The sequence below is a fragment of the Ipomoea nil genome, unplaced genomic scaffold (genome assembly GCF_001879475.1).
Source record: "Ipomoea nil cultivar Tokyo-kokei standard unplaced genomic scaffold, Asagao_1.1 scaffold1769, whole genome shotgun sequence".
Lineage (NCBI taxonomy): Eukaryota > Viridiplantae > Streptophyta > Magnoliopsida > Solanales > Convolvulaceae > Ipomoea > Ipomoea nil.
Window position 1 is genome coordinate 937,739 of NW_017618197.1, and position 22,559 is coordinate 960,297.

The window sequence follows — 22,559 nt, forward strand, 5'->3', positions numbered from 1 at the left end:
ACAAATTATTGTAGATAAATACAATGTAGGTGTACCAGCTTACCTGCAATTGGATAATTACAATTAAACAAATTAAAGCATCATTAACATTAGATAATTTATGAACACTCAAAGAATATCATTATTCGTGTGTATCTTTAATGTAAATCACATTAGATGGACTTCAAACTTATCTTTAAGGCCCCCGAAGCATGTGTAAATACAACAGTCGCAAACACAGATCTTTATCAAATAAAACCTATCACAATCATGAGTATTTGTGGGCTTGATCCGACTACTGTCTACCTGCAAAACAAAATATATATTATGATATTATGTTAGCTAAATAAGAAACCTATTTACATTCCAATCAAATTTGATAATTACAGTTTAGTATGAAAGAAATTACTAATAATATTCATCTACCTATGTTACTGGACTTCCCTGTGCATTAAGTAGCACAACTAACCCTTTGAGTATTCCAAAAGCCATTATAATTGCCATTTTTCAAAGTTGTCTCCAAATATTAATTAAATAGTTCTTTACAACTATATAATCAACACAGAGAGATTAAACACCTGTTTTAAACACCACCTAAACAATTCCTTATTCTAACCAATACATCTCCCTAAGAACACATGAGGAAACTTACATCTACAACCACCATTGGTTCGAAGAGGAAGCATCCCAGCAACAACGAAGGTAAATCTATATAAACTTCTATCTTTATTATAGCTATCTGTCTTCCTATATAGATAGAGATTATAAGAAATTTTTGGGTACATTGTAAAAAAAATAAAAAAAAAATATACTTATTAAACAACGGATTTCAACTTCTCGGACTCCAAATTAAAAATCATCCTATAAATTAAACGGTTAGCAAAATTCATATGCATGTGTTGTATACTCGGATTACTTCTACAGATTTAATAGATAAACGGTATCAATATCCCTATTTATATATAGATCTGAACAACGTAGATTAATTAGGTTAGAAATACATACCCAGTTTTGTTGTTATTTTCCAAATCGAATAGCTGAACCACCGATTCTGCAAAATGGTCACCGACTCGAATCGCACACATTTATGTCCACGAATGTCCGATCTCTATGTACCCATGAACTCCGGCGACTATAGTGTTCACCGGATCGAATCAGTGCGTTGATAGTCCAGATCAAACCTCCGATTTGTGGCTGTGACCGTACTATGGACACTCAGACGTCGAGTATGCCGAGAGTTATTTGTCAGTCGATGCTCCAAATAAACATCATCTTCATCGTCAATCCATAGTACAGAGTACACAAGACTCAGCAATCAAACCCTAACCCCTTACTCAGCTCCATTTTTAGAGAGAGAAACAAGCTTGATTGCCCGGCGAAATGAGCTCACAACTGAGCGTTCAAGGGGATTAGGAAAGCGACATCATCGACGGACCATCTCACTGTCATTTCCATTTTACATTATTATTATTATTATTATTATTATTATTATTATTATTATTATTATTAATGTTATTATTATTATTATTATTATTATTATTATTATTATTATTATTATTATTAGTATAATTGTTATAGTATTATTAGTCTAAAAGTTTTTGATGATTTCTATTATTAGTATGATTGTTATTATTATTATTTTGGTTATTATTGTTCTTATAAATAATTGTTAGCCAAATATTAATCTCCATCATTAATGTGCTTATTATAAGAACAAATGCGTTCCACTTATGCTATTTAGTAATAAATATAATAAAACTATTACGAAGATTAATAGCATTTTCCTTATTTCTAAAAATCGAGACATTGCTATACAAAAAGATTTGCATTATTATTATTATTATATTATTAATAGATATGTCATTATATAATATTATCATGACATATTACGAAAAAAATAATGTGATAATATGGTTAAATATAAAATTTGCAATATTGGTTTAAAATTATCGGTATTATTATACAGTACAATAGTGACATCATTTACGAACTCTTATTGTATAATTACAGTATAATTTGTTATTATTGTCAAAAATTGATCCAACGAACAATTTATGATATTTGATATACATATGTGTTTACGCTGCAGCGAATGAGAATAGTAATATCATTGATGCAGCCTACATGTCGCCAATTGAATCCAGCCGGAATGCAGGCAATAGTAAACCGCTTATTGGTGTTTTCCAAAGTTCGCTAAGTACGCCATTAAGTATGGTTACAAATGGTAAGTTTGGCCTTTAACACAATGTATGTCCTTAGTGAATAAGTTGTTAATATATACTTCATACTGTAATTCACAACTTCAAGCGTAATTAGTATGACAATTCGGAATACACCGCTGCAAGAGTTGAGTTGCAGAATACCGTTAAGCAACATATCAAATAGTACGAATCTCAACCATTACTTTTCGAGTTCAGTTTTGTAGATGAAAAAAATGGAATTAGTAAAATGCTATACTTAACATTCTAACATCTGTTTTGTGTGGCTTTTATACAATTAAAGCAAATTGCGCTCGAGATGAGGGGGATCGTGATAAACCACTTAGTACAAAGCGCCGCAATCGTTCGTTCGACTTAAATAGATCACCGGATTCGCAACTAGGTATAAATTGTTAATTCAATAATGTACTTATTACTTATATTAAAATAAAACCCTTGAGTTAGGTTTTTTGTAAGGATCTTTCTTATTTATTTGTTAATAATAGTCGTTGTTTCTGCATTTTGACAGTTTCTTCTCCGATACGAAGGACAATATATACTACATCAACGCAAAATTTGAGTAGCAGAATGCCGTTTAGCAACGTAGCAAATAGTATGAACTTCAACAAATATAAATATTGTAATAAGAGTATATAGTCAAATCGTTTACTTATTAGTCTAACAAACTTTGTCTAAAATATCTTTTTCATTATAGCAAATTGCGGTACAGTCAATGAGGACCACGGCAAAACGCCTACCTGTAACCGTCAAACTTGCACCTTCGACTTAAACCGAACACCAAATTTGCAACTAGGTATAAATATATATCGAGGGATAGAAGGATAGATTTTTAAATTTAGGCAGTTATAATGTTTAAGTAAATATGTAATCATTTTGACTTTGTATTTCATATTATTTTTTTAGGGTTTGAAAGTAATTGTTGTATTACAAATGACAATAATATGCAAATAGTCGTTGTAGAGCCGGAGAGTCAACCCATCGAGCATTGCCAAAATTTGATGCATGATTTTCAGGAAGTTGTTGAACCATTACATGACAATATGCCCTCAAATAATGGTGAGTTCATTTGAGATATGTTATGACCAGAACGTATTCTCTTTGTATTAAGGGACTATCTTACATTATTATTTTATATACGAACTAATACATTTTTTCTTTTGACTAGGTTATTATTTTGATATTGGTGATCCAGATTATGTTTGCGAGCATTGTAATTCGTTTTTTTGGTACAATGAACGGTCAAGCAATTCCAGGGGCTCTGAAAATCCAAAATACTCTGCATGTTGTGTCAATGGGAAGATAAAGTTTCCATTAATGACAAAGCCTCCTCAGAAGTTGCATGACCTATTCTTTACCACCAGTGATAAAAATAAATGTTTTTTAAAGAATATAAGGTCCTACAACAACATGTTCTGCTTCACGTCCATGGGTGGGAAAATTGATAGAACTATTAACAACGGAACATCACCGCCTATATTCCGTATTAATGGTCAAAATTTTCATCGCATTGGGAGCTTAGTCCCTTCAATTGGCATTCAACCTAAATTTGCCCAATTATACATTCACGATACAGAAAATGAGATAGAAAATCGATTCAACTCTTTGAGGTATACTGTTTAGTGTTAATAAAATATATTTTAGTTAGATCATGGCTGAATACGGAATATCTAATATTTTATATTCTTCGTTATTTAGGGCGCAAAACAATGGTTCTACATTGCATGTTGAGGTAGTACACGACATTAAGCAAACGCTAGATGAACACAATGTGTTGGTTAAGTCATTCCGAATGGCCAAGTCGTTTATTGAATCTAATCCTCAAACTCATATAAGAACGAGATTAATAGGGAAGAGGACCAAAGATGCCAGAATTTATGCACTTCCAACTACTTCCGAGGTTGCCGCTCTCATTGTTGGAGATATAGACCCTTACATGGGACAGCGTGATATTATTGTCGAGTCTAGATCTGGAGTCCTCAAACGAATAAGTGAATTAAACCCAACTTATTTACCATTGCAATACCCAATATTATTTCCATATGGAGAGGATGGTTTCAGGGAAGATATACATTTTGCTCCACATCGTACTAAACAAGACTTTTCAAGAAAGAGTGTTTCACAAAGAGAGTACTTCGCGTTCCGTATACACGAAAGATCAAATGAGACCTCAACTATAATGTATGCTAAAAGGTTATTCCAACAATTCTTGGTTGATGCATATACTATGGTTGAATTTTCGAGGTTACTCTATATTCGGTTAAATAAAAAAGCTTTGAGGTGTGAGGCGTACAAAGGTCTCTCTGATGCGCTGACGCGAGGTGAAGTTCAACCCAGTTCTCAAGGTAAAAGAATAATATTACCTTCAAGTTTCACTGGAGGAGCAAGGTACATGATACAAAACTATCAAGACGCCATGGCAATTTGCAGATTTATAGGTTATCCCAATCTTTTTATTACATTTACATGTAATCCTAAATGGCCTGAGATAGAACGCTTCTTGGAGAAAAGAAACTTGAAAGCTGAAGACCGCTCGGACATTGTTTGCCGTGTTTTCAAAATGAAGCTAGACTGTTTAATAAAAGAAATAAAAAATGGGAAACTATTTGGTCGCGTAAAGGCAGGTGTGTAACGTATTTCATACGAAGTGTTTTTTTCGCTTAATAATTAATATAGTAACCTTATAACTGACAATATCAATACATGATTAACAGTTATATACACAATTGAGTTCCAGAAACGTGGTCTTCCGCATGCTCACATATTACTGTTCCTGCAAGCGAACAACGAGTTTGCAGACCCGACCTTTATGGACACGATCATTTCAGCCGAGATCCCCGACAAGGTGACAGAGAATGAATACTACAAACATGTTGGAGAATTCATGTTGCACGGCCCGTGTGGTGCTGCCAGGATTAAATCACCGTGCATGGCAAATGGCAAGTGTTCAAAGCATTTTCCAAAAAGATACATTGATGCATCGCATTTTGACCAAGATGGTTACCAGTTGTACCGAAGGAGGGATGATAAGAGGACAATAAAAAAAATGGAATAGAGTTGGATAATAGATATGTTGTACCACATAATCGGTACTTGCTCTTGAAATACAAATCCGATATTAATGTTGAGTGGTGTAACCAATCCAGGTCAATCAAGTACTTATTCAAGTATGTAAACAAGGGCAACGACCGGGTCACTGTTGAGTTTTATAAGGCTACGATCGATGGAGTTGGTAACGAGATTGTGGATGAGATAAACATGTATTATGATTGCAGATACGTATCTGCATGTGAGGCAACATGGAGGTTGTTTAGTTTTGAAGTACAGTACAGAACTCCCCCGGTTGAGCGATTAAGCTTTCACTTGCCGGACTGCTAATCAGTTGTTTTCCAAGACGATGATACGATTGATAATGTCCTCAATAGGGAAACCGTTGGGAAAAGTATGTTTAATGCATGGTTTGTAGCCAATCAGAATTTCAAAGAAGCGAGTTTACTGACGTACATCGAGATGCCTACCAAATTTGTGTGGAAGAAGGACATCCGTGAATGGCATCCAAGAAAGAAGGGTTCCTCAATTGGTAGAATATTCTATGTACCTCCAGCTTCAGGGGAAATATATTATTTGAGGTGTCTATTGAACATAGTCCGTGGTCCAACAAGTTACAAAGATATTAGGACAGGTAACGGTGTTGAGTACTTAACCGTTAGAGATGCGTGTTATGCTCATGGATTGCTAGACGATGATAAAGAGTACATTGATGCTATAAATGAAGCAAGCTACTGGTCCAATGCGCATTCATTGAGGAAGCTATTTGTTGTTTTACTAACATCATCATCAATTATTAGACCCGAAAATGTTTGGAATCAAGTGTGGGAACATTTGTCTGAAGATGCTCAACACTATCAAAGGAGAGTATTAAAACAACAAGGTAATGTTACTTCTTTAGTATACAATAAAGTTTTCAACATTTTTACTAGATTATACTTATAACTATTTTGATGCTGTTATTGTAACAGATTTGTTCTTAACAGAGGAAGAGAAAAAGAACTTTGCATTAATTGAACTGGAAAACCTGTTGGGTCAACAAAACAAGTCTTTAAAAGACTACCCCCCGATGCCAACACCAAGTACTGATAATTCACGGTTGTTTCAAAATCGATTGGTTTTTGAAGAGTTGTCTTACGATTCGGAACAGTTGAAGACAGATTCTGAGGTCCTTTGTGCCAAACTAACTGAAGAACAGGGTCTCATATATGATACTGTTATCCAAGATATTGAGAACAAGAAGGGTGACTTATTTTTTGTTTATGGTTACGGTGGAACAGGAAAGACTTTCCTGTGGAGAGCTTTATCAGCTGCAGTCAGATGCAAAGGCCAAATCGTTTTAAATGTCGCTTCAAGTGGCATAACTTCTTTGTTGTTACCAGGTGGCCGGACTGCACACTCGAGATTTGCAATACCTATTGCAATAAATGAGGACTCTACCTGTAACATTAAGCAATGTAGCGACTTGGCTGAATTGCTGATCAAGACGAGCTTGATAATTTGGGATGAAGCTCCCATGATGCACAAACATTGCTTTGAAGCTTTAGATAGAACCATGCGGGATTTGTTGCGTTTTGTAGACCCTAATAGTGAAATGAAGACGTTTGGTGGTAAAATAGTTGTTCTGGGTGGAGATTTCCGCCAAATTCTTCCAGTAGTTCCCAAAGGTACACGACAAGACATTGTTTCTTCAGCAATCAATTCATCATACCTATGGGATAGTTGCAAAGTGTTAAGGTTGACTAAAAACCTCAGGCTCAGCTCGGTACCAAATGGTGGAAACCGACAGGCGTTACAAGAGTTTGCTGACTGGATTGCCAATATCGGCGATGGGAAGCTTGGTGGGCGGAATAACGGGTTTGCAGATGTTGAAATACCAATGCACATGTTAGTATCATCCGGGGGGGACGACATTAAAGCAATTGTGCACAGTACATTTCCTATTTTTGCAAGTGGAAACACTGACCCCGAGCACCTGTTGGGTCGTGCAATATTAGCACCAACGCTCGACGTTGTCAACGCTGTTAATGACTATATGACTGAGTTGCACAATGCCGAAAGTAGGTCATACTATAGTTCAGACGCAGTAAGCAAAGCCGATGGCGATAACGGTATATTTGGAGACGTACACACACCGGAGTTTCTAAATAGCATTCGGGTTTCAGGTCTACCAAATCATACACTGACTTTGAAAATCGGATCACCAGTAATGTTAATGAGAAATATTGACCATTCTCTTGGTTTGTGCAATGGAACTCGGTTGATAATCACAAAGCTAGCAGATCAAGTGATTGAAGGCGAGATTCTGACTGGTCCCAACAAAGGTACAAAAGTGTTAATCCCCCGAATGTCAATGGCACCCTCGGATCCAAGATTGCCGTTCAAGTTTCAACGAAGACAATTCCATTGATGCTTTCATATGCGATGACCATAAACAAAAGTCAAGGCCAAACGTTGACTCATGTAGGTTTAGTACTAAAGAAACCGGTTTTTGTACACGGTCAGTTGTACGTAGCTGCATCTCGGGTTAATAATCCAGACGGTCTCAAAATATTGATAGCAAAAGACTCAAGTTCAACTACAACCTCAACCACTAATGTTGTATATCATGAAGTTTTCAATAATTTGTAGTTTTCTAATGTATTATTTTTATATTACCATCACCTTTCTACTATTTCTAACATACCATTTTCAGTTGGTTTTTGTTGAGCTCCCAAATATACTTAATGATTATATTCCAAATTCTTACTGTATTGCTTCAACCAATTTTTAACATAACATAAACATAATTAATAATATGTAATTTACATCTCGTGCATCGCACGGGTCAAACACTAGTTTGACTTTTAAAAAAAATGGTTGTATTATCTACTATACTAATAAGAGCCCAAGAGAGTTAGGCCTATAATAGGTAGAAAAAATGGCGGTTAAATTTTTTAATCAAATGAATGGCTCAGATTGATCAGATTTTAATTTTTTATTGAGATTCCCTAATTAATCCTTAATGAATATGATTATCCGTTAACTTTTCCGTTAAATATTATATTTTACGTTAATTTCTGTTAGTTCACCGTTAACTTACTCATTGATTTCAATAAGAAAGGTCTTAGGTTCCGTTAATTTCTGTTAGTTCACCAAACAACTTACTCATTAATTCCAGTATATTTCTTACACTAAAATTTTTTTTATCTCCAACCCATTTACACCAAATTTTATTCCTACACTAAAATAATTTATATTCTCATAAATTAAAAGTTTATATTGATACTTTTATTATTTTAATATAACATATATTGTAATTGAATAAACTAAACTTTAATTATGTTTTATGTAATTTTATTTTTAATTAAATTATATTCAATATTAGTCTTGTTTTAATCGTCTTATGAGAGCTTTCTAATGATATAATTTTTTTAAAATAATATACAATTTATGTTTAAATATTTAACAAAATATGTGATTATATAAAAACAAAAAATGATACAAAAGGAATTATAAAAAAAGATAAAGGGTAAAGCTGGGATAAAATAAAAAGAAAAAAGGTAGTCAGAAAATGGCGTAGATGAACATGTCGCGCCATATATGGCGCAACAGTGTTCATCAACACCATATTATTTGTGTTTTTGCTGCTTTACGCCAAACTTTTTGGCTATTTGGAGATTTGCCGTCTCCTTGGAGATGGCCTAAGTAGAGTTGTGGGTTGAATTTCTTTTTTACTCATTCCCGTGTTGGATTGCTTGTATGCAAACCCACTGTTCCGGTGGGGTCTCTATTTTGGATATGTTCAACCCATATAATCTGTTGAGTTCTGTTCTCTGTGTGTGATGCTTTTCGGTGAAAAGAAGAACATAAGAAGTTGTGGTGTTTGGTTCTGTGATAGGATTGAGAATGGGGTTTGTTTTGTGTAGCTTTTTGTGTTTTAAATAATTCGAGTTATTTCGATCGTAGAAAAATGAATTTTGGCTCCGGTGGCTCTCTGTTGTGTATAAGTTCAAATCATATAATATGTTGAGTTCTGTTCAGTGTGTGTGTATGTGTGTTGGGGTATTGCTTTTCGGTGAAAAGAACATAAGAGGTGGGGGTGTTTGGTTCTGTGATGGGATTGAGAATGGGTTTTTTTTTTTTTTTTTTTTTTTTTTTTTTTTTTTTGTGTGTTTAAAATAATTCGAATCTTTTGGTTTTGTTATTTCGATTGGTGAAAAATGAACGTGGGCTCTCTGTTGTGTATAAGATCAACTCATATAATATGTTGAGTTCTGTTCTGTGTGTATGTTTGGGTGTTGCTTTTCTGTGAAAAGAAGAACATAAGAGGTGGCGGTGTTTGGTTCTGTGATGGGATTGAGAATGGGGTTTTTTTGTGTGTTTAAAATAATTCGAGTCTTTTGATTTTGTTATTTGGATTGGAGAAAAATGAATGTGGGCTCTCTGTTATGTATAAGTTCAACTCATATAATATATTGACTTCTGTTCTGTGTATGTGTTGGGGTGTTGCGATGTTTGGTTCTCTGATAGGATTGGAAAGGCTTGGATATAGTATTGAGTTTGGTATGTGTAGCCTTTTGTGTTTAAAATAATTCGAGGTTTAGGTTTATATGAATGTGTGCACACTATTATTATTATTTCATAATGTCTATTTTTACATGTGCGTTGCACGGAAAAGATTTGTTATAATCTTAAAATTATAACAACGAATATTATATAGTGCAATTGATGAAATGCGTTGTATCGATTATGTTTTTTTATGTTATCCTTGTTTGAATTTGAGCAAATAATTGCCCAATTATCCGTGGAGTGTTCGTGCGATGTGCGTGCGATGCACGGATAATTTTTTTGTTATATATTTAGATAATAAAATTACGGTATTAGTTTTATAGATTTTAATTTTGGTAGGGCTTTATTTATTTATCCGAACAAGGCCACCAAAATCTAAAAACCGGCTCTGGCCCTGAAAGAACTTTTGAATGGGGATTTATATATACGGAAAAAGAAGAAAAAGAAAACAGGGTTTTGGACTTTGGCGTTGGTTTTTGTTGTAGCGTTGACAGAAGTGGACCGCTGTTTTCTCTTAAATTCTTGACTATCTCTCCTACTAGCGCCTGGTTAGTGGTTTTCCCCTTAATAGTATAAATACTGCATTAACCCAATGCATATGTACAGGAGAAGATACACTAACATAGGAACATAAAACTCGCCGCCCATTTTCCTCCACTACACCGCGAAGCCAGGCCAAACGACAGAACAACAATGGAGCGTAAGACCATCTCCAACCATATTCATACAATTATTTTATTGACAATTAGAATCAATTTTGACTATATTATCTTGCATTTGTAGACTTAAAATTATCAATTTAAATACGCAAATTCAACATTCAATTATTTATGCATGAACAATTTCAATATAATCTTGCGTTGATATACTTTAAAATACTTATTTTAAAAAAATATTAGGCATTATCCCAATCGCGCAATGCGCGTAAAAAACTAGTTATTTAATAAAGATTAGATTGGCTAACAGGTTCTCCGTTGAAGTGATTATGTTTTAAGGTAAGTGTCTAATTGTCTATGTTCTTTCAAAATTTACTTTGCCTTATTAAATGTGCTATTTATCTGAATTGTGTCCTTAAAACTATTTTAAAAATGTGTTCTAATTTCAAAGTATGATAAATAGTAAAATATGTATTTTTTGGTGTTAACTCGTGACTCGCAAATCTATTAATATGTCTGTATATATATATATATATATATATATATATATATATATATATATATATATATATATATATATATTTTGAGAATATTATGGAAAATGAGGAGTATGAAACTATACTTATTTTTGGAAAGATATCAACTATATTTATATTCGGAGGATAAATACTATTTTCCAAAATATATTATACCCTATGTTACTCTTGAAAACTATATTTAAATAGCATTCGTGCAATGAAAATGTTTATGAAAACGTATTTTGAAATGTTATTATTATTTTGGAGGAAATTATATAAAAATGTATTATTTTGGAGATTGTCATATTGATTGGATTGTGTTGGAGGTGGAGCTCCGACTCCATTTGATTATTGATTGAGCTTCGACTCTATTATTTTGATTATTTGATTGAGTAACCTGGTAGAAACATATCTTGGGTTCTATTATGATTATTATTATTATAAAAAATAACCTGGTAGAAACATGTACACATGCTTTACAGTAAAAAAAAAAAAAAGAAATATATATATATATATATATATATATATATATATATATATATATATATATATATATATATAACGTGACTTAAACAACAAAAGATCAAACCGTCAAAATTAAAATTTAAAATTTCATCATTTAGGATCAAGGTCCACAGTGTACTATGGACTCTGGTCTACGATATAACGATTGACTACAACAATTTAAATCATGTACCAAGGTTTACATAACATTATGGATCTTGAATCAAAACGACGAGATATAGAATTCATATTCGTAAGGTGTAAAATTTCACAACACAAAATATAAAAAATTACAACACAAAAGACAAACACATACACGGTATACACCAAGATCCATAGTACATTGTGCACCCTTGTCCATAGGATAAGGAGTCATGCACTACATTGCAAAAGAATATAATGCCCAAATCCTTTACCGCCTAAAGGCTAAAATAAGTCCACAATTTCAATAGTGTTTAGAAATGAGTAAAGAGTTAATACCCAATATAGTTTTTGACTATAGTGGTTTTACTCAATTTTTTTCTAAATGACATTTTGTACTCAATTTAGTCTTCGACTTTGATGATTTTACACAATTTAGTCCTTTGTTTAAAATTCTGTTAGTTGACTGTTAGATTGTTTACATTTTTTTTTTTTTTAAATTTAGGGTTGAAGTTGATTTGGGTACGAAGATTTGCATTTCTACGTGAATCTTAATAAGGGGATGAGAAATTATCATTAGGACCCTATTTCTAATAGTCAACTAACAGAATTTTTAACAAAGGAATAAATTGTATAAAACAATCAAAGTCGATGACTAAATTGAGTACAAAAAGTCATTTAGAACTAAATTGAGTGCAATCACTATAGTCGAGGACTATATTTGCTATTACCTCGTTTAGAAATTTAAGTTTCGTTTACTAACTGAAATTAATTGATACACATACAAGATTACCTTCTTCTCCAAACACATACAAGGTTACCTAATATTATGAAACCTTACCCAACCGTTATGGTTTCCCTAATTTCCCCCATTGTCTCTCTTATAGCACGTTTGGTTCACGGAATGATATTTAAGGGAATAGGAATAGTATTCCATAGGGAATGGAATAAGCCTGGAATAGTATTCTCAATTAGTATTTTCACCCGTGCGATGCACGGAATGAATTTGTTGTAATATATTAATAATATTTGAATCGATATATAATTATTTAAATTATAACATCAAATATTATATAGTGTACTTAAGATATGGTTTGTATCGTTTATGTATTTTGATGTTATCATTGTTTGAATTTGTGCAAATAATTGTTCAAATTAATAGCTAATGTCTAGATGTACGCATGCGGTGTTATAACTTTGAAGATTTTATTTATCATTGTTTAGTATTTTCATAAATTAGGCGAATGTGCTCCTTCTCTAACAACTCAGTTATAGGAATTAATTGCTATCCTAATTCATTTGTATGGAAGATATATTTTTTGTATAGATATATAACAATTTTTTCATTTAAAAACAAAAAAACATAACTAGCAATTTGCTCCAAACAGCTAAAAACTAAAACAACACATATACATTTTGGGTTAATATTTCCCAAACACCCCTAATAAATAATTTTTTTTTTTTAAAAAAAACTAAAATAAGAAGTCATTAAACTAAAACTTCTTAAATAAGAACCTTTTAACTTCTCAATACTTGCCCACATTAATGGACAAAAAATTATATTTGGAAGATGAGCATTGCTCTTCATATACAGAGGAGCTCAAGAGATCCTCTTTCCAAACATCATTTACAAAAGAGAGCATGTGGCTCCCCTTTGTCTTTTTTCTTTTCAATTTTAATTTTATTTTGTATATAGTTTCGTTTTGATTATTATATTATTAATTATTATTATTATCATTAATATTGTATTTTATTTTATTATTAAATTATTATTACATTATTACATAATAATAATAATATAAAATTTCTTTTAAAAGAAAAGTGTTTTCTGAAAAAAAAAAAAACTAAAATTAAAAGTCATTAATTTAAGACTTCTTAAATAAGAGTCTTTTGACTTCAAATACTTGTCCACGTTGAAGGACAATCAATTATATTTAGAAGAAGATCATTGCTCCTCTTATATAGAGAAGCTCAAGAACTCCGTTTTTTAAACATTTTCGATGTAGGATCAAAATGATCCCACGTCATTTATAGTGGCTCCACTTTGTCTTTTTTTTTTTTTTTTTTTTTTTTTTTTTTGTAAATTTAATTTTAATTTTATTTTGTATATAATTTTGTTTTGATTATTATTATATTATTAATATTAATATTAATATTAATATTATTGTTATTGTAATTTTATTTTATTATTACAATATTACATAATAATAATAATAATAATAATAATAATAATAATATAATTTTTTTAGACAATTTTTTATTGTGCAACCAAACATTAAAAAAAAATATTTTCTAGAAAAAAAATAAAGATAAGAAGCAATTAAGTTAAGGCTTCTCATTACTTGCCCACGTAGATGGACAATCAATTATTTTTGGGAGAGGAGCTAAAGAGCCCCTCTTTTTAAATATTTTCGATGTAGGATCAAAATGATTTCACATCATTTACAAAGGGGAGCTCGTGATTCCCCTTTGTTTTTTTATTTTATTTTATTTTATTTTATTTTATTTTAATTTTATTTTGTATATTGTTTTGTTTTGATTATTATTATATTATTAATATTATTATTGCAATTTTATTTTATTATTTCATAATAATAATAATATAAATTTTCTTTTAGACAATTTTCTGCTATGCAGCCTAACATTAAAAAGAAATGTTTTCTGAAAAATAACTCATTTTTCAAAAATTATTTTCCTAGTTTTCAAACGAACTTTAATATCTATACAATTAATTTGTTAAATGCCATAATAATTATTAGATAATGGTCTTGTTTAATTATTGACATGCCAAAATTTTAACAAATTTGTCATTTTAACATTTTGTCTTTACTCAAAACACCAAAAATATTATTTAATAACTCAGCATTTTACTCCAAATTGCTAAAAACTAAAACAACACATACATTTTGGGTTCATCTTTCCCAAACCCCCTAATAATAATAATAATAAAACTAAAATAAGAAGTCATTAAGCTAAAGCTTCTTAAATAAAAATCTTTTGGCTTCTCAATACTAATCTTTGTGCTGTGGAACCGTGTCCACCTTGCAAGAAGGACACGGTTCTATATTCATAATTACTGAATTATATGTTCATAAAGCTATATATTCATAATTTTGAACTATATATTCACAATTATAGAACTCTATGTTAATAATTACTTAACTATATGTTCATAATTATTGAACTATATGTTCATAATTATAAAGTTATATATTCATAATTTTTAAACTTCATATTCACAATTATTGAATCTCTATATTCATAATTACAGACCTATATGTTCATAATTATGTTCACAAATCTATGTTCATAATTATAAAACTATATGTTCATAATTTTTGAACTATATATTTATAATTATGGACAGTTTTGAAATCAAGGTGGACACGGTTCGACAACATAATATGCCTCTCAATACATACTAAAATTGATGGGCAAGCAACTACGTTTGTAAGAGGAGTATTGCTCCTCTTATATAGAAGACCTCAAGAGTTCCTCTTTCCAAACATTTTCGATATGGGATCAAAATGATCCCACATCATTTACAAAGGGGATGCTATTGTCTTCTTTTTCTTATTGTTTTTTTATTTTTATTTTATTTTTTATTTTTTTTATTTTTATTGCTCCTCTTATATAGAAGACCTCAAGAGCGCTTCTTTCCAAACATTTTCGATACGGGATCAAAATGATCCCACATCATTTACAAAGGGGAGGCCTTTGTCTTCTTCTTCTTCTTATTTTTTTTTTAAATAATTTTAATTTTATTTTGTATGTAGTTTTGTTTGGACTATTATTATTATTATTATTATTATTATTATTATTATTATTATTATTATTATTATTATTATTATTATTGTAATTTTATTTTATTATTATATTATTACATATGGTTTTTATTATACTTGAACAATATATATATATATATATATATATATATATATATATATATATATATATATATATATATATATATATATATATATATAGAGGGAAGGGCTCCCATGCATTTACTCCTTCCCGTGAATAATGAGGTTAAATCTGAGCCCCACGTAGCTCTGGATCGAACGAATCAGATTAATAGCAAAAATTAAGCGCGAATTGCTTATTAAGGGCATTTTTGTCCTTTTGATTATATTAAAAAATAAAATAAAAAATCTGTTCTTCTTCTTCTTCGAGCATTTTCAAAATTCACCATTGATTCCTAATCTTCTATATTTCCTAATCTCAGACGAATTTACGATCTCTACGGAATTGGCAATAAGATCTATTCTCTTCGTCGTTCAATATCATATTTGTCAAAATAAACCCTAAACCCATCAAAAACGTCAACCGAAGAACAATGGAAGAATTCGATCGAGGTATTACCCAAATTCTGTCGCTTTTCTGCAATTAATTTTATCTGCATTTGTATTGGCATCATTCTTGTATTAATTACACACACATTAAGCATGCAACTTAACCACCGAATTACTGAGCTACTTTAATTAATCCGAGCCTAGAACCTTACGCACGTAGATGATTAGGTTGCCGCATGATAATTTTTAAAAATGCACATATTACTGTTTGCTTCACACATGTTATACGTTGATCACACGCACATTAATTCCTCTCCAAACGCATGTTATGTTACTGGACTCTCTGACGCACGTTAAGTAATGACATAATATTTTAACAAACACTCACGCATGTTAACTGTTACACATGCGCACATTAACTATTACCCTGAAGCACGTTAATTTCTCACTTGCCGCACATACTCTAGTATTTTATAAATCTTCCATATTGACAATGATCTGATTAACTTAACGCATATTAAGTGTTCACATTACGCACGTAGAGGCTTGCAACAACACGATCATAACTTCATGCTTATATGTTACAGTTCCAATTGACATTCAATCTACCAACAACCCCAGTTTGAGTCCCAGCAGCAGCAGCAATGGTCATACATTGACCATATCTCCTGGAATGACACAGTATTGGACTCCTCACTGTGAAGATGAAATCAAACCAGCAGTAGACATGATTTTTAAAACATTGGATGCTGGTATTGAATTCTACAAACATTATGCTGCCAAAGTCGGGTTTGACACGAGGTCTAGTTCCGTCGTTACAGCACGTGACGGGACAAAAATTCAAAAGCATATCGTTTGCAACAGAGAAGGATTTAAGAATACAGGAGCTCAACATTGTCCCTCGCAGTCAAGTGCAGATGCAGGAGAAGGTCCTTCCCGTCCAAAGCGGCGAAGGGTTTCAAACAGAACTGGTTGCAGAGCTAGGATTATGTTTAGGTACATTGGAGCAGTTGGGTACCAAATTACCACTTTTATTGAAAAACATAATCACAACATGTCTTCGGTTCTGGCAAGGCAGTTTTTAAAAGGAAATAGAAACATCTCCAGTGTTCACCAGAAGTTTATACTCGACTGCGCTAAAGCAAATATTGGAGCATCAAAATCACACGGTTTATACAGTAATATTGTGGGGGATTATTCTGAAGTTGGAGCAACTGTAGTGGACTTTAAAAATGTCAGAAGGGATCTCAGAGCATACATATTGGGAGCTGATGCACAAATACTGGTGCATAATCTTATTAAGAAACAAGAGATGTGCCCTGCATTTGCTTTTGACTACGAGGTTGATGAAGATGAGCAGACTGTTTTGGGCAGATCCAATGTCAAAAAAGAATTTTGCTGCATTTGGAGATGTCGTCTCTTTTGATGCCACGTACTCAACAAACAGGTATATACTGTTCTATTCACATTCTTGCATACGTTTCATTAATTAATACACATTTAGCATTGCCTGATCTGTTGAGACATGTTAAGATTTAGACACGTTCACTGTTTTATAGAAAAAGAATTGAAATACAAATGTGGAATTTCCAGAATTAGACCTCAATTACATACGTGTGCTATTTTAATACTTACTGTGCGTTACTATCATTCTCTAAGTTCGGCAGTTTGACACCTGCATACTGTGATGACGCTTTCTGTCTTGCAGGTACGATCTGGTTTTTACTCCCTTCACCGGAGTTGATAACCATAAAAAATGTATAACATTCGGTGCTGGACTACTGTTGAAAGAAGACATTGAGTCTTATGTTTGGCTCTTTGAAAAATTTAAAAAGGCAATGGGTATGGAACCAAGAATAATTGTCACCGATCAAGATCCAGCTATGAAAGTGGCGATTCCAACAGTTTTCAAGCAAGCCAGGCATCGTTATTTCATGTGGCACATCATGTGTAAGGTTGGGGAAAAGGTGGGTCCTACGCTGAACAAGGATGAGGAATTCAGGAACAAACTGAACTCAATCGTTTGGACGTCATCTTTGGAACCTCCTGATTTTGAGAAGCAGTGGAGAGAGCTCATGGAAAAGTACAACTTAGTCGAACACAACTGGTTTAAAACTATGTTTGAGGCTAGAAAGCATTGGATTCCAGCGTATTTTAGAGATGTCTTTATGGGAGGACTACTCAGGACAACTTCTCATTCCGAAAGTGAGAACTACACGTACAACCGTTTTACTGGTCCCCAATCAAGCCTAGTTGAATTCATGATGAACTTTGACACTGCTCTTAAATCACAACGTAACACAAATGCAAAGCTCAACAGTGACAACGAAGGGTACAATCCAGATATGAAGACGCCTCTGGGGATTGAAAAGCACGCTTCAATCGTCTACACCATTACTGTTTTCTATCAAGTTCAGGAAGAAATATGTGCCTCCTGTTTCAAATGTATGGTGTTGAGTGTTAGAGAAGACGGTGGAATGTTGCACTATGATATTATGGATGGAAAGAACAAAAGATTTACTGTGGTGCACAATGTAAATGACCATGAGGCCAAATGCAGTTGCAAGATGTTTGAGATGGTTGTACTGTTGTGTAGACATGTATTTGTGGTCTTTAGAGACCTTGAAAGGATCCCTCTGAAGTACATGGTTAACCGGTGGACTAAGGATGCATCTTTAAAACACTAGTACAAAAAAAGCTTTTAGAGTCACCCATAAAACACTTTCCGAGTCACCTGTACAGGTGACTCGGATCTTGGAGACTGTGATTCTCCTCCGCTTTTCGAGTCACCCGTAAAGGGTGACTCGAAAAGCGGAAAATGGTTTTTTTTAATTTTTTAATACGGACTTTCCGAGGCACCTGCTCCGCTGCAAGTGCCTCGGATAGTCTTTTATTATTATTTTATTAATTTGTTTCCAAGACACCCACTTACAAGTGGGTGCCTCGGAAAGTTACCATTTAAAAAATATATATATATATATATATATATATATATATATATATATATATATATATATATAAAAGAAAAAATTACAGCAAAAAAGAAAAGTTTAATAAAGAAATGTTTTTTTTAAGCAGTTATTCATTGCCACCAAAACAATGTTTTACATATGACCCAAAAGTGGTCACCCCACAAGGGCATAATGCCTATACAAACCACTAACTAATCCATAATGCCACATTGCCTTAGTGCAAACCAATACTAATCAAATCTGTCATCAACTCAATCCTCTGACCTACTGAGTAACAGAAGCAGAAGCAAAAATATGAGATTCATTTCTGATGAAGATTGTATGAGGTCAGAGGTAGGTGTTGAAATACATCTTTGCAGCATCTAAGTGAAGCTTTTAAAGTGGAGTTTAATGCTGCCTTAGGATGGATCCCTCCTTGGGAGATGACATCTTAAGTAGAGCTACAAAGAAAAAGTTTTGGTTGAGGTGGATGTCTGGAGCTAGAAACCTGAGGACTGTTCTGGTTGCTCTGGGAGTTTGATGAAGAGCAATTTAATATATATTGATTCATGGAACGTGGAGGTATAAGGAGGGTCTAATTGAAGTTGTGCACCTGCAGAATCTGTGGCATTATTGGTGATCTATGGTAGGATTGGTAGCATTATTGAAGCTGGAATTGAAGCTGTGCACCTGCAGAATCTGTAGGGTCTAATTTGAGTTTAGGAGGCCATATGATGAGTCCCTGATCTGTTAGGAAGCAGAAGCACAGAATGTGGCAAAAATAAGTGAAAATACCTTGTTCGCTATGTTACCCAGGGAAGTTTAAAGAGAAAATACCTTGTTCGCTAATTCATCCTTGATAAGTATTTATAACCAGGAATCAATTATGATAACCTTTGTATAAGTTGTATTATTTTGTAACACAAATAATCAACTTTCTATTGTAAACAATAGAGTCATGAAATATTTTTTCTCAAGCTTTCACCATTCAAGATACTTTCTCTTAACTCTATATAATGAGTATTAACCATAAGTATATTTAAATCACACTTCATAAAAATAAATATTAAGGGTCTCATAACTTAGGCTATGTTCTAAAACCTTATACGCATAGATGAGATCATATTGATGCAGAGAATTTCACAAATGCAAATTCAGTTTCCTCGAAGAACATATGAAGTCTAGAAGTAATACCAATACCAAGTCATTACCTTAATGTGTGGATGGAAAACAGGAGGACTATGTGAAGCCAATACTAATCTTGTGAATATAAGAGCTTCAGTCTTTAAGTTTGAGGTAGATGACTTGTCCTGATACAGTAATGAAAAAATGAAAATAGTTAAAATAAAAATAAACAAACAAATAAGAAGGGAGAGCAAAAGACTAGGTACAAACCCCTCAAGCATACAACTTACACATAATGCCTTTTCAATCCCAGGTATGAGTGATCCAATATGCTCTGCAAGGCAATCAGGCAGCACAATCACCAGTTCTTTCAAAACTGAAAATGCACCAACCTGCAGGAAGAATGGAATAAGCAATTGATGAAGGCCAGTAGCAAAGAAAAAACAATATGGAGTATAAATTAGTAAGAACACATACCTTTGTTTTCACAGATTTCTCCCGTAGCTGCTTATTTACAGATCTAACAATTTTGGGTACCTCTTGGTTCAACAACCATCTGGGACTGCATGACAAGCCGAAGAGAAATTATTCAATGATTATTCATTTAACCAGTGTCATCATTACTGGAAGTTGTACTGAGAAAACTATGCATTCAGGAAAGCCTTTTCCCTAAAAAATGTAAAAGACTGTTGGTGTAAATGTCAGCAGTTTTATGAGTTGGAGCCACTAGAGATTGTCAGCTTAGTAAACATAGATATATAATTACAATGAAAAGAAGATCAGAACTCAAGTCTAAGGAATTTTATTCATTGAGGCCAGAGGTGGAGATAATCTTGCCTGGATTGGTTGAAGTCTGTCTGTCCCTTTGTTACATTTCCTGTTTGCCGAAGCAACTCAATGAATGTATTGAACATAAACATATGCAGAATAACTACTCAGAAAGCCGAGAATAAACCATCAAAGAAATCAGTCAAATGCTCAATTTCACCTTGACATTTTCTTCCCTTTCTTTAAACCTATCAATTAACTTTGGGCAAGCCTAATTAAACAAAAATAAAGTTAGGCAGTTAGATATGTTTACTTACAGTTAACAAAATTACCTTCTTTCAAGAAGACAAACAAAAGCTATAGAAGCAGTTCAGAATGTACCTCCTCATATAGCTTGGAAATCATTTCAAGACGAGAAACAATCAGTGCTGCCAAGCATTTAGCAGCAGGCCAGCAGCTCTTCTAACCTTCCAGCTGACATCTTCATCGTCTGTGTATTCATCAGCACTCTCACTACAATTCAATGAAGGATCATACATTCAGCATAAACTATCAAGACTAACTAACAATATCAGGGCTTAGCAAGCTCCAATTAATAAGAAATGGCTTACTCATCCTCCTCTTCCTCCTGAATTTCATCATCAGTAACTTCTTCCATATTATCAGTGAAATTGGGATCATAACTGAGAAATTCCAGAGTAAGATGCAAAATATGATCACAATAGGGAGAAATAGGTCCAGAACCGCACTTGCCTATTAGTAACAAGGAGAAAACTATCAAAGTTCAAAAAAGGTGTTAGGTTTTTTAATGACCAAATGGACTCAGATCTTTAGGAGGAAGAATACATGTTTCTTTTTGTCTTTCTCTACCCACGAGTATCTATCTCTCTCTCTCCATTGACAATGGGTTTCATGCATCATCAAGAGTGAAGTGAAGCAAGCAAGCAAGCAGTGAACCAAAGGTGCAGAAAGCTATTTTAACTTTAAATCAAAATTACCTTCACTCGCCGGCAATGGTGGCTGCGTCGGCGGTGTGGCTGACGGACGGCGTTGCAGTGGCTGTTGGCGAGGAGGCGACGAGAGGCGGTTGGAGCGGACGGTGGAGACGCGATGGACGGAGGCGGAGGAGCGGAGATGTTCGTCTAACTTGGGGATTGTGAGATTTGGGAGATTTGGGTCGTCTACAAGAAAGAACAAAAAAAAAATAAAATAAATACAAAAATAAAAACGAGGCGCTGTCTTTTGAAGGGTGCCGCGGATTCAATTTTTATTATTTTAATAATAAAATATTTGCGGCACCTACTACAGAAGGTGCCGCGGATACCCATATTATTATTTTATTAATTTAATATTCGCGGCACCTCTTTTCAGTTGGTGCCTCGGATTCCCCTATTATTATTTTAATAATATTATTTCCGAGGCACCTTTACTTGATTGGTGATACGGAAAGTTTTACAATTTCTTTTTTGAGACACCTTCATTGTGTAGGTGTCTTGTAAAGTGGGTGTCTATTCCAATTTTTGTACTAGTGAAAGCTACATTTGAAATAGATGGTGTCATTTATGATCAGAACGGACCAAAGGATGAAAAGAAGATGTTGCTGAACAAAGTGTAGTCTGATATACACTGTTGTATGGATATGGCAGGTTCAAGCATGGAGCAATTGATTGCATTTTCCCAAGTGATTAATGAACAGAAACAACTGCTACTGTCAGGCAAGGAGAAATTGTCCCCTCAGCAAAGCAGGAGAACTGTTATAGAATCATATTGTGGATCAACAGAAATTTCAGAGATCAACATACTTCCA

General features: G+C 33.1%; 3 protein-coding genes across 6 annotated transcripts; 2 read left to right on the forward strand and 1 right to left on the reverse strand.

Annotated features, from left to right (window-relative positions):
- The first annotated feature begins 617 nt into the window (after window positions 1–617).
- Window positions 618–17,334, forward strand: LOC109192149. Its single transcript, XM_019342737.1, has 9 exons — window positions 618–681; window positions 2,069–2,203; window positions 3,364–3,805; window positions 3,894–4,819; window positions 4,910–5,204; window positions 5,342–5,484; window positions 5,578–6,126; window positions 6,215–7,567; window positions 16,496–17,334. The coding sequence occupies exons 1-9, from the start codon at window positions 618–620 to the stop codon at window positions 17,332–17,334; spliced, it is 4,746 nt and encodes a 1,581-aa protein (XP_019198282.1).
- A 412-nt stretch (window positions 17,335–17,746) lies between these two features.
- Window positions 17,747–18,595, forward strand: LOC109192150 (protein FAR-RED ELONGATED HYPOCOTYL 3-like). Its single transcript, XM_019342738.1, has one exon. It carries the CDS (start codon window positions 17,747–17,749, stop codon window positions 18,593–18,595), a length of 849 nt encoding a protein of 282 aa, XP_019198283.1.
- A 362-nt stretch (window positions 18,596–18,957) lies between these two features.
- Window positions 18,958–21,570, reverse strand: LOC109192116 (cullin-associated NEDD8-dissociated protein 1-like). Of its 4 annotated transcripts, XM_019342716.1 has the most exons (7): window positions 21,364–21,570; window positions 21,134–21,265; window positions 20,973–21,023; window positions 20,462–20,546; window positions 20,275–20,376; window positions 20,071–20,169; window positions 18,958–19,558 (listed from the first exon to the last, which is right to left on the reverse strand). In XM_019342716.1, the coding sequence occupies exons 3-7, from the start codon at window positions 20,978–20,980 to the stop codon at window positions 19,490–19,492; spliced, it is 363 nt and encodes a 120-aa protein (XP_019198261.1). In that variant the 5' UTR covers window positions 20,981–21,023; window positions 21,134–21,265; window positions 21,364–21,570; the 3' UTR covers window positions 18,958–19,489. The 4 variants fall into 4 exon arrangements, with proteins under 4 accessions (XP_019198261.1, XP_019198262.1, XP_019198259.1 ...); XM_019342717.1 differs by lacking the exon at window positions 20,973–21,023; XM_019342714.1 differs by lacking the exons at window positions 20,973–21,023; window positions 21,134–21,265; window positions 21,364–21,570 and adding an exon at window positions 20,822–20,938.
- Between the last annotated feature and the right edge of the window lie 989 nt (window positions 21,571–22,559).